Source organism: Pteropus medius, unplaced genomic scaffold, assembly GCF_902729225.1.
Source record: "Pteropus medius unplaced genomic scaffold, Ma_sr-lr_union100, whole genome shotgun sequence".
NCBI classification, from domain to species: Eukaryota; Metazoa; Chordata; class Mammalia; order Chiroptera; family Pteropodidae; genus Pteropus; species Pteropus medius.
The window spans coordinates 26305400-26317528 of NW_024349801.1; the positions used below are offsets into that span (position 1 = coordinate 26305400).

A 12129-nucleotide genomic window follows, 5' to 3' on the forward strand; every position below is an offset into this window, starting at 1 on the left:
GCTGGCCGGCAGGCAGAGAAGCGAGTGGGCTGAGGGACAGCCTGAGACGGAGACATCCCCAGGGGTGGGCCGGAGGGTGCTCTCAGGGCGCCTTTGCCCGGTCGGAGGCCTCTGGAAGGGACTGCACGACAGCTCCAAGAGTGACCTGGCCGGAGGGAACCAAGACAAAGAGGCCGGAACACCGCACCCGCCGCTCCTTGAGCTAAGCTCAGCGCCCGCGAACGCCCCGGCGCTCGGATCTCCTGGCCAGCAGCACCCGAGATCGTCCTTAGGGGACCCATTGCTACTGTCCCTTCGGACTCCCTCTCTCCTTCAACTCAGTGCAACTCTCCCCAAGCTCACCCAGCCCTCGCGTCAGGAGCCGAAACCAGCTTCTCCCAATGCGCGAGGTTTCCTGTTAGTAGTTCCCAAATATTTCCTGAGCGGTTATTTCTACTGTGAGGGAAAACAAAGACTCAGTATTCAGTACTTTTTTGTGTGGGGTGGAAATTGATAGTTGTAGGTCCAAGGGGGCAGGGCGGACGTAGAGGGTCCCGAGGATCTCGCAGGTACTGTGGGAGGTCAGCTGCGATCAGCTGGACAGAGGCTTTTCGTTGCCTTGAGCATGATGGTGACTTGTCTTTATTTAAATCCTCTGAACTCCCGGTCTCCCATATGCTTTGAACTCACTATGCAGTATTGGTGAGGGGAGCTAAATGGGATCAGATTTGGAGGTGGTGAAAGACAAGCAGGCTACTTTCTTGTCTCTGCTGCTTCCCCGGGCTGCCCTGGGAAGTCGCCCAGAAACGCAGCTTTTGAAAGGTTTCTCTCCATGCTGTTTGGCTTGCAGTCCTGAATTTAGTGCTGCCTCAGATGGCTACATGGAGCATATATATGGGAAGTCAGGCCAGCTCTGGCAAGACTTGATATGAGTATATTCCTTCTGATAGTGTCATCTCTCTCTACCCTAGGAGGAAACTCTTCTTTCAGAGAGATACTCATCTGCAGGTGATTCTCCAAGGACATGGGAAGATAGGTGTAAGCCCTGGAGCCCAGACCCTTAAGTGGAGGGAAGCTGCTTTCTGCTGTGAATGATGGCCAAACCCACTCTGAGAGGGAATGGTACTAACTCTGAGACCTTCCGACAGCGCTTCAGGAAGTTTCATTACCAGGAGGTAGCTGGGCCCCGTGAGGCTTTCAGCCAACTCTGGGAACTTTGCTGTCGGTGGCTAAGGCCGGAGGTGCGCACCAAGGAGCAGATTGTAGAATTGCTGGTGCTAGAGCAGTTCTTGACCGTCTTACCCCGGGAGATCCGGAAATGGGTACAGGAGCAATGTCCAGAAAGTGGAGAGGAGGCTGTGGCTCTGGTGGAAGATTTAGAAAGAGAGCCTGGAAGACCTGGACGTTCGGTGAGAAGGGAGGGGAAATTCAGAATTGTGTGATTGGGCAAGGGCAAAGATAAAGGGTCAAATTAAGGGTCAGACAATTTTAAAGAGGGGCACAATCTCCCTTGGTGGTGCTTATACTTCTGGTCCTGGAACAGGTAATTTTTTTCAGATACAGCTTATCTGGAGATGCTACCTGGGTGTACCTTTGCTATCCTGTCATGAGTTTTTCAGTTTCATAGTTTTTTATTTAATAGGGAAGAAAGGGAACTCTCTTTTTTACCTGTAGTTGGGTTTGCTATTTTTATATGTTCCTTCTGGAGTTTTAGCTGCTCTAACAGTAATGGAGAAAGAATGACCCTTGTTTGCTATTAACACCCCACTCCCCCACCCAACCCTAGCCATATCTCAAAAGGACAGTCTCTTTTAGGGTATTAAATAATCTCCTCTGGGAATGCCCCTCATTTTGACATTGCAGTGACAATTAATGGGGGTTGTTTCTAGGTCACAGTCTCTGTGAAGGGGCAGGAAGTGCGCTTGGAGAAGATGACACCCCTGAAATCATCACAAGAGTTATTAAGTGTTCGGCAGGAGTCAGTGGAACACCAGCCCAGGGGTGTACCCAAGAAAGAGAGGGCAAGAAGCCCAGACCTGGGACCACAGGAGCAGATGAACCCAAAGGAGAAGCTCAGACCTTTTCAAAGGAGCGGTGAGGAGTAGATTCATATGGGAAGATAGGATGCCATTCTAAGTTGGGAAATAGGGTTGGGAACAGTGGGAAAGGGATTCTAGAAATGAGTGAAAATTGTAGAGTATGCAGTTGTGGGAACCGTCTAAAGGCATGTAGTTTAGCTCTCTGCTGCAGTAAGTATTCTTATATTTCCTCTTTTGATAAGTCTGCCAAAGGATGGTTCCCTAGTTTTTATCAGAACTTGGAACTATTTTATTTCTTCTAGGTAATGATGATAAAAATTATTTTCTATACTTGAAAGTACACCTTCTAGTCATTTTCCTTCTCCAAAACAAACTATATTTGTTTTTTTAAGCTTTTCTCCCAACAACTCCATTATTCAGACATACTAAGTTTTTATTACTCTCTCTTGGAAACTTTAAGTTCTCCAAAATTATATATACTATTCCAGTGAGGGACTGGTAGGGAGGCAGAATAAGAATTTTACTTTAGAATGTCACTATATTTTCTTTCAGAATAGCTCAACTAATTATTTGATTATTATTGTTCACTTGGTTAACTCCCAGGACTGATAGCTTTCCCTACTGTCTTTGTTCCTAGTGCTTATTCTTGTACATGATTTTGTAGAGCTTGTTTTTCTTCTTTGTACTATGTTGAACTCCTATTGTATGTTTTTTGTTTGATCATTTAACTCGTTAAGGTTGTTCTGAATTCTGATATTATCATCCAAGAAGCTAGCCTTCTCAGCCAGTTTGGTAATGGTCTCTGTTTAGTCATCCAGATGCAATCCTTCAACACCATACACAGATTTACAGAATTAATCGGTTTTTGAACACCTACCATGTGCTCAACACCTTGCAGGGAATTCTGCAAAAGAAAAGATGCCTTTCTTCAAAAAGCTTACAATATGATTTGAGAACATAACAGCAAACATAAATATGTGCTGAATTGAACTGTACTGAAACAGTACCAAACAATGACTTGTTACTCTATTGTGAGTACAATAGGGATTTGGCAGAGTGGGAGATGAGGGAGGGCTGTAGGGAATGCTTTACCAGGGCACTGACAAATGCAGCTTCTTGAAGAATGGGTTAAATTTGGATATGAGAAGAGTCTGATATGAATAGATAGTGCAACTCAGGTTAAGACCTGGCAATATAGCATGTGAGCTGAGGAAGCAAGAGCCTCGAGTTAAGTAGGACAGTGACTGCTGTAGTTTTCTGGGTGTGAGGTGAGTCTATACCTGGATGGTGGTAGTAGGAATATGGAAGGACATACTAAGGGAAAAATCTTTAAAACTTGGTGACTAAGTGTGAAGGAAACAGATGAGTTGAAGATCATCTCTGTTCTGCTCCCCTCCCCCTTGAAATCACTCTGAGTTTAATTCTCTAGCCCCAAGTGGAGAACTATAGGAGACAGGAAATGACTGTTCCCAGCAGTGCCAGGGGACCTGCCTACAAGTGGTCAGGAGGACTAGGGAGCAACTTGGAACAGAATTATCTGCTCTGAACATACAACGGAACCTTTTCCTCTTTTGTCACCCTGCTCTGGAAAATAAAATATTTCTCATATTTTGAGGTTTCATGTCTTTCCCCCTACTTTCTTCAACTCACTGAACTTTCTGAAAATATTTCCTTAGACACTTTCTTTATAAGCCTTTTGGATTAAAAAAAAAAAAGGCAGGTCTGAACTCAGAGATGTTTTTATGATCAGTCCATATGACATCCTTTGTTTGCTTCCCTGCAAGCAGGATTTCCATTCCCTAAATCTGGTGTGGTCTCCAAGTTGGAGCAAGGAGAGCCTTGGATCCCAGATCTGGGCTCCAAGGAAAAGGAATTCCCAAGAGGCAGTCACACAGGAGACAGACAAATGCATGCTGGTCTGTTACCATCCAGGAGAGAGAAAAGAAGCTGGGTGGAACAGGATCACTGGGGCTTTGAGGATGAGAAGGTGGTGGGTGTGCACTGGGGCTATGAAGAGACCAGAACTCTCCTCGCAATTCTTAGTCAGACTGAATTTTATGAGGCTCTCCGGAACTGTCATCGGAATAGCCAAGTATATGGGGCTGTGGCTGAGCGGCTCCGGGAGTATGGCTTCCTCCGGACCTTGGAACAGTGTCGGACCAAGTTCAAAGGTCTCCAGAAGAGCTATCGGAAAGTCAAAAGTGGCCACCCACCTGAGACCTGCCCCTTCTTTGAAGAGATGGAAGCCCTAATGAGTGCTCAGGTCATTGCCTTGCCCAGTAATGGCCTGGAAGAGGCAGCTTCTCATTCTGGATTGGTGGGCAGTGATGCTGAAACTGAGGAGCCAGGGCACGAGAGCTGGCAGCATGAGGGAGCAGGAGAGGACATAGCTGAAGAGTCTGACAGTGATGAAACGGGCCAGGAAGCCACCCCCCAGGACCCCAACAACTCAACTGCACCTGTCCTATTCCGAAGCCCAAGTGGTAAGAAGCTTTTGTTCTTGGGGTTTTGGGATTAGACTTGAGTTATGAGACTGGATGTGGAGTCAGGAAGCTTAATGTCACCTGTCAGCTTTATCACTTAAATAGAGAACAGAGGCACTTTTCAGTTCTATGTGTATTTCATTCCCCTGTGGGAAAGTCAGTGAGATAAGTAGTAAGTAGGAATAATTGTAGGTATTTTAAAGAAATACACTCAGAAAATTCAAGAGTCTTGAAAAAAATATTCCTTCCATTTCTTTACTATTTTTTCCTGATTATAAAACCACTGAAGGCTGAGAAAAGCTTGGCATTACTTTATCTTTGAGAACTAATATCCATTGAGCACCTTATGTAAACTGGTGCTTTACCTTTTACTCTCCCTAATCTCAAAGTCAGTTTATTATGCATTCCTTTTTACTTAGAATAACATAGTGAAGGATTGCCCAAAGTTGGAGAAACATTTTCTGAGTCTCCCTTATGAGATTCACAATACACACTGGCATTTATAGAGGAATGAGAAGTCCTACAGCAAGAAATCTTTTTTAACACTTTATGTTGAAATATTACTTGCCTGTGGAACAGTTTTGTATCATTTAATTACTGCTGACGTAATTTCTACAACCATGTTGTTATGGAAAGAGCACCAAAATACGAGTCAGGAGGCTTTGTTTCTAATCCTGACCACCAAACAGCTGAGTGTCCTTGGACAATTATCTGACCATTTCAAAGTTTTTTTCCTGAACTGTAAAATGGGGCATGGCAGCAGGACTACATCTCTAAAGTTGCAGGTCCACTGTGAACAGTGATCTCTTCCTTTCATTTTTTATTATGTGTGTGATGTTACTTTAGTTCTGTTCTAGTCTTCTTCCTATCTTCCACTTTTCTTTTGTTTTATTTCATTCTTTTTTTTTTTGTCACTGGAGTAAATCACAAATGTGGCACATGTGTTAGCTACTGTTATTTTTGTTATCTTTGTTTTCTTTTCCTCCTTTCCCACTGCTTTTTCTTTGTTTTCCGATTCTTCCCCCTCCTCCTTTACTTGCAGTGAGTGGAGGATAATGGAAACAACGTGTAATCTCCAGCTAGTTTTCAAGTGAGAGGAAGATGCTTTGACTCCCTTCTTTTGACCTTGGGTACCTTCAGGGAGCAGAGTCTATAATGATTCTGATGAAGTACTGCCTAAGCGGGGCCTACAGCACTGGCATGTGTTCAGGCCAGGAGATGTCTGATCTGCTTCCTTCCTTTTTCTGGGTTCTGCCAGTCCTTCTCTCCTAATGATAAGGTGCATGACTATCAAGTTCTTATCTTATACCCTTGCAGGTCTTTGCTATTGTTGTTTTTTGTTTTTGAGATTGTGGCAAGTGAAGAAGGGCCATAATAGGGATTAGGCAGCAATGTCATATTTTTAAAAGAGAGACTGTTCCTTGATATTTTGAGTCATTCTTTCGGAAATTTTCATGGCACTGAGGCTTTAAAGCCCTGGATTAAGTGGAGCTGAAATTTCTCTTTTGGTGACAGGTGTACACTGGGGCTATGAAGAGACAAAGACTTATCTTGCAATTCTCAGTGAGACTCAGTTTTACGAAGCCCTCCGGAACTGTCACCGTAACAGCCAGCTGTATGGAGCAGTGGCTGAGCGGTTATGGGAATATGGCTTCCTTAGGACACCAGAGCAGTGTCGGACAAAGTTTAAAAGCCTACAAACCAGCTATCGGAAAGTTAAGAATGGCCAAGCACCAGAGACCTGTCCCTTCTTTGAAGAGATGGATGCTTTAGTGAGTGCCCGGGTTGCTACTCCACCCAGTGATGGTCAGGAAGAGGACACAGCCTCTTGCCCCATCCAGGAGACCAGTGAGGCCGAAGCTGAGAAGCAAGCTGAGGAGGCAGAAGAAGCCACAGAAGATGATGATTCTGAGGATGATGAAGAGGATACTGAGCTACCCCCAGGGGCTGTCATGACCCGTGCTCCAGTCTTATTCCAGAGCCCCAGTGGTAAGATCCTTTTACTTCTTAAGACCTAAACAGCAAAGGGGAGGCAGTGGACTTAGGAGAAAAATCATCAGACTGAAGACCAGGAGAACTGGCCTCTACACCCAGGTCTCATGGATTCTTCTTGTGACCACCTATCTCTTCTCCATGCTCCCTTTCTACTAAAGCAGCTCAGTGAGGGGATATAAATTTTTTACTTGACTTGCCTCCTCACACTACAGCATCAATCCGAGATGGTTGCAAACTTTGTAAGTTTGCTATCATCTACATGTGAGCTGCCAGGTTTTTAAAAGTTGATTCTCATTATCTTTGTTCTTCTAGTTTCAGCTTGTATACCAGATGAAAACCTGGTAACCTCTTTCTTCAGATACACATATGCAAAAGCCTGAGATTTCTGAGGGAATTGACCCTTTGAATCTCTGCTGCTGTATAAGGAAAAAAAAAAAAAAACCCCTTCACTATGGCTTCCCTTCTTATGGGAATAAGAATTCTGATTTTTGAGTCATACATGTATGCGTATGTGGATCTGCACCTGTTTTTTATTAGCTGAGTGACTCAGCAAGTTATTTAACCCTGTAAGTTTACTATCTATGAAGACCAACCTCAAAAGGTTGATGTAAATGAGGTACCTTGGTGAAGCACCTAGCACAATGCCTGGGCACACAGTAAGTATTCAATAAATAGCAGTTTTTTCCCCCCAAAAAAGTTCTTTAGGTCATCATTCTTCAAGAGTGTTCCGTGGAGTACCAATTCCATGGGAGTATTAATATGTTCCACTAAAAGGCTTCTAGGTTTAGGAAATGCTAAATACTCCTCGTGGAGGCTCACAAAATTTATTCACATGTTAAGGTGCTGAGATTTCATTTAATCTGATGAATTTCTATTTCATGAGGCATCTCTTAAGACTGGGCTTCTATGCAGAAATACTGCTTTAGGGGGCACAGATACAGGCTGACACTCAGCAGTCTTATGCTCTCAGATTTAGTCCAGGAACTTTGGGATCCAGAGTTTATCTGAAATATCTGAAAATTCTACAAATTCAAACTGAAAATTTGCAAGTATCTGAAAATTCACATAGCCTAGGCCCAGGGAGTCTAGCATTTGATACTCAGAATAATATTAAAAGCTTAGCTTGGGCATTAAAGTGCTTCTGAAACATTTAGTGATTATCTTTCTATAGGCAAAGAGAGTGTTTTAGTGAGATACTACCTAGCACAATTCTTCTCAGGACTTTTATTCTTTGAAAGACATCAAGTACTTTTCTACTCTGTTTTTATTCTCAACATATATTGGAATCTGAGTGGAAGGAGACTCATGTCGCTCTTTTTGGATATAAACGTTTCCCAAAGTTTTCCTGGCCATTCCCTTCTAATCCCTTTAGTTACTAGCAAAGAACATCAACTAGAATATCATGATAGGCCTGAGATGAGACAAAATGTAGCATTATAAAGTGTCTTTCCTGTATAAGCATGGTGATAGTTTTAAATCTGGTAGATTTTTCTTGTTATACTGAGAAGATTTTCTGAAGATCTTGGGTATCCAGGAAGAGTTAAAATATATAATCAGCCCTATATCAATGAGAAGCATGTGACATTACCAAGTAGAAAAGTAAAACAATGGAATTTTAATAGATGGTAGTTATTTGGGATCTAGAGCTCCCTAATTTTTATCTTTAATGATCTAATGTGATATTTGCTTTACCCTGGGAAAAAATAATTGAAGAAATGGATAACTTTTAAAATTCTATTCTCATATCAGGTTTTGAGGCTGGATTTGAGAATGAAGACAATCTAAAACGGGATATTTCTGAGGAAGTACAACTACATAGGACATTACTTGCAAGGTCTGAAAGGAAAATTCCCCGGTATCTTAATCAGGGTAAAGGCAGTGAGAGTGACTGTAGATCAGGAAGACAGTGGGAAAGGACCCCAGGGGAGAGAAGAGGAAAATCAACACTCCCAGAGAGGAGTTTAGGTAAAGTTCTCAGTCATCAGAGACCTTACTTGGGAGAGAGACCCTATAAATATCTCAGATATAGCAAAAGCTTTGGTCCAAACTCCCAACTCATGCATCAGATATCCCATCAAGTGGAAAATCCATATAAATGTGCTGATTGTGGGAAGAGCTTCAGTCGAAGTGCACGTCTCATTAGACACCGGAGAATCCACACCGGAGAGAAACCTTATAAGTGTCTCGACTGTGGGAAAAGTTTCCGTGACAGTTCAAATTTCATCACCCATAGAAGAATCCACACAGGAGAGAAACCATATCAATGCAGTGAGTGTGGAAAGCGTTTTAATCAAAGCTCAAGCCTTATAATTCACCAGAGAACGCACACAGGAGAAAAGCCCTATCAATGTGAAGAGTGTGGAAAAAGCTTCAATAACAGTTCTCATTTTAGTGCACATCGGAGGATACACACAGGAGAAAGGCCTCATGTGTGTCCTGACTGTGGAAAGAGTTTTAGTAAGAGTTCTGACTTACGTGCACATCATAGAACCCACACAGGAGAGAAACCGTATGGGTGTCATGATTGTGGCAAGTGCTTCAGTAAAAGCTCTGCTCTGAATAAGCACAGAGAAATCCATACACGAGAAAAACTTCTACAGTCAGCGCCTAAGTAAACCCCTGAGGATTTATAAAGAAAAGAGCCTCAATAAATGTATTGAAATTGTTTGAAAAAGTCTTCCAATAGTGAGATCCATCTCCTATTCTGTGCTCAACTAGCTTAAGAAATATTCTAGGATTTACCCCACAGTTTGTTCCTGTTTCTCCTGGATCTAGAGTCAAAGTCCTAAGACAGTCATCTTAAGAATGAAAGGAAGATTTCAATCCCTCTCCATGCCTGCATTTGAAATGACAGATAATACGGTTCCTTCTCAGTCTCTATGTTGTTCCCTTAATAGAACATAGCAGTAGATCCTATGAGTTTAACATGCACCTTATTTAATCATCTTGTTATTCAGCTGCATTTTGACTGGAAAAATCTATCACAGAAGCATTTCAGGGAGAAGTTTTGAGACTTTTCACTGAGTGGGTCTAGCTTGTTATACAATAGTGAAAATGCAAAAAAAGATTTACTCTTCCTGCTCACTTAAGTCTATGCCTAGAATGATATACAGACAGTCCCCAATTTACAGTGGTTTGACCTTGTAATGGTGTGAATGTGATACACATTTACTAGAAACTGGCTAGGCTAAGCTATGATGTTTGGTAGATTAAATCCATTTTCGATTAAGATATATTCAACTTATGATGGGCTTATCCAGACATAACCCCATTTTAAGTTGAGGAACATCTGTATTTGTCATACACACCATTTACCTTAAAGGAGAGTTTAATGTCCATCTTGGTTTTGACCTATGAATCATCTTGTCAAGAACCTAGGTGTTCTATATGGGGAGACAATGTAAACCTTGTATAAATATTGAGGTGTGAACACTGGATTTCTTAAGATTTGGTATAGAATACTACTACATTTACAGCATCTAGTTTGATTTACATTCCCTCTCATCTGAATTTCATCTGATCCAGAAGCCCAAAGAGCAAGCCAGTTCGAAGTGGTGATAGGGAAAGCTGTTAAAGCTGCCAGTAGGGAATTGCCCATATTCCTCACAGTCTAAATACCTCGTCTAGTGTTAGGCACCCTGTGGGCACTCAATACTAACGTATAATGAGTGGAAGCCACTGCCACATTCCCATGGATTGGGAAAATAGACTATTTTGTGTCAACATCTCTTTACCCTAATGGCAAGGAGGAGTGGCAGTTGGTCAGTGGACTTGCCAATACACACATGCATGCACATATATTCAACTGTATATATGTATTTTTAAAAGTAGCTTTTCAAACACAAATGTAATTTTGATCTCTATAATTAAATAGTATTGAATTGCCTGTATGTTCACAGTAGTATGATGAACCCTGTACAGCACAAGTTAAACAGTCATTGTCCTTACTATCTAAAATGATGATGATGCTGACAAAAAGTACATGTGTATAGCTGCAACAGTTTTAGAGAAATCTAGAAAGCTAGGTAGTAACCCTGCATAAATCATAGGTCTAATACATTAGATACATTAGTTTGCTGACGGAAAAATCTGGAAGGTATTCTCTTTATTCAGGAAGGCTTCATGAAGCAGAAAGTGTTCAAAGGAGAGAAGGTTATTGGGTAAATTAGAGTGGGGTGAACTTTCCAAAATTAATCACAGAACTGAATGCTGACTGGTTGAGAAACTAGAAAACTGGGGAGCAAGGTGTTTTGTGCAGATGGAACAGAGGGCAAAGGAGTAACTTTAAGGAAGTTTAAACAAATCTTGGAGCAGCACAAAATTTGAGGAACAGTATTATATGGGCTGTGCAGGAGGCAGAGAATCACCTTAGCTGAAACATGGAGTGCCAGAAGCAGATCAGGAGGTGGTGCTCTCATCATCTTTAGTAAATTGGGTGCTATGCTGTACTTATTGATAAGAAAACAGCTGGCTGGTATGGGAAAAGCAGCAGCAGCAGTTGTAGGAGTCTAGCTCCTATGGGAGACAAAGGTCAGAAACTAGTATCTTAAAAAGATACTTTGATGGGCAGGTCAAGAAAGAGGAACATGAACAGATGTCCAAGGTCTGGTATAAGTAGCTGTTTCACATTTACATTTAATTAAGAGTCTGGCTAGACTAAGGTCCAGGAGAGAAGTGGGGAGATAGAATATTCTATAATTCATAGCTTACTGTGTTAAATTAGAGATTAATTAGGGTGCTGGTGTTGAGGGATCCTAGTACAAAGAATCTAACATTTATTAGGAATTAAAGGGAGATATCTCAATTATACTGCCTAAGCAAGGAAGATACAAGAAATACCAGTCTAAAGAAATGCTTCAGGATCTGAGATGGTTTAGGAAGTATACTACAATGTTTTTTAAAAATGAGAGATTACTGTCTTTACTATATCTATGTATTGTCTTGTGGAAAAGCATTGGCTGGGGTATCAACAGATATGATATCTGGTTCTAGATGTCTTGTAAGTCAGCTTGCCTCCAATTCCCTTTCTGTAAAGCAGAATAATGTTTACACCTTAATCTGCCTCTCAGGGATACCATGTTAATAAAAAATTATGTCTATAAAGTGCCCAGTGTTTCTTCAGGTGTTTTTTTTAACATATATGTGAAAATTATAATTAATTTGTTGCTCGTAGGAAAAGAGAAATCTTTACCCTCTTTTTTGGCTCCTTGTGTGGGGTTACTAGATATAAACCTGTCAGAATCTTGATGTTCTAGGCTAAGAAATGGAGTGTAGTAAAACAGAAATTAGAATGAAAATCGTTCTTTGGTTTCTGTATCCATCAGTATCTATCATAACTGAGCAAGGAGAGAGAGTCTTATTTTAAAAGACCTAGTACCAGCTCTCCAACCTCCAGATGAAGAGAATGTACAAAAGGTACAGTGACGAGGCAAACTCTCTTACTGGGGAAAACCCAGTTCATTTCAAACTAGCTCACAAACCATTATCTGCTACCCAATCTGCCAATCCTGAGGATGGAAGAGGCAAGAAATAATGTTCTTCAAATATTCCAAGAAGGAGAAACCAAGCCCACTGTTTGGGGAGCAAGAGGCTCTGTGTACCCATAACCTTTTAATACCCATAAGACCTTTGTG

At 41.7% G+C, this 12129-nt stretch overlaps 2 protein-coding genes across 5 annotated transcripts in view; one reads left to right on the forward strand and one right to left on the reverse strand.

Moving 5' to 3' along the window:
* TUBGCP4 (tubulin gamma complex component 4) overlaps nt 1-12129 on the reverse strand; it is a 65824-nt gene that overhangs the window by 34220 nt on the left and 19475 nt on the right. The window lies entirely within an intron of this gene.
* On the forward strand, nt 231-10911 carry ZSCAN29 (zinc finger and SCAN domain containing 29). Its single transcript, XM_039888351.1, has 6 exons — nt 231-396; nt 951-1388; nt 1869-2073; nt 3806-4501; nt 6017-6490; nt 8246-10911. The coding sequence occupies exons 2-6, from the start codon at nt 1071-1073 to the stop codon at nt 9109-9111; spliced, it is 2559 nt and encodes an 852-aa protein (XP_039744285.1). The 5' UTR covers nt 231-396; nt 951-1070; the 3' UTR covers nt 9112-10911.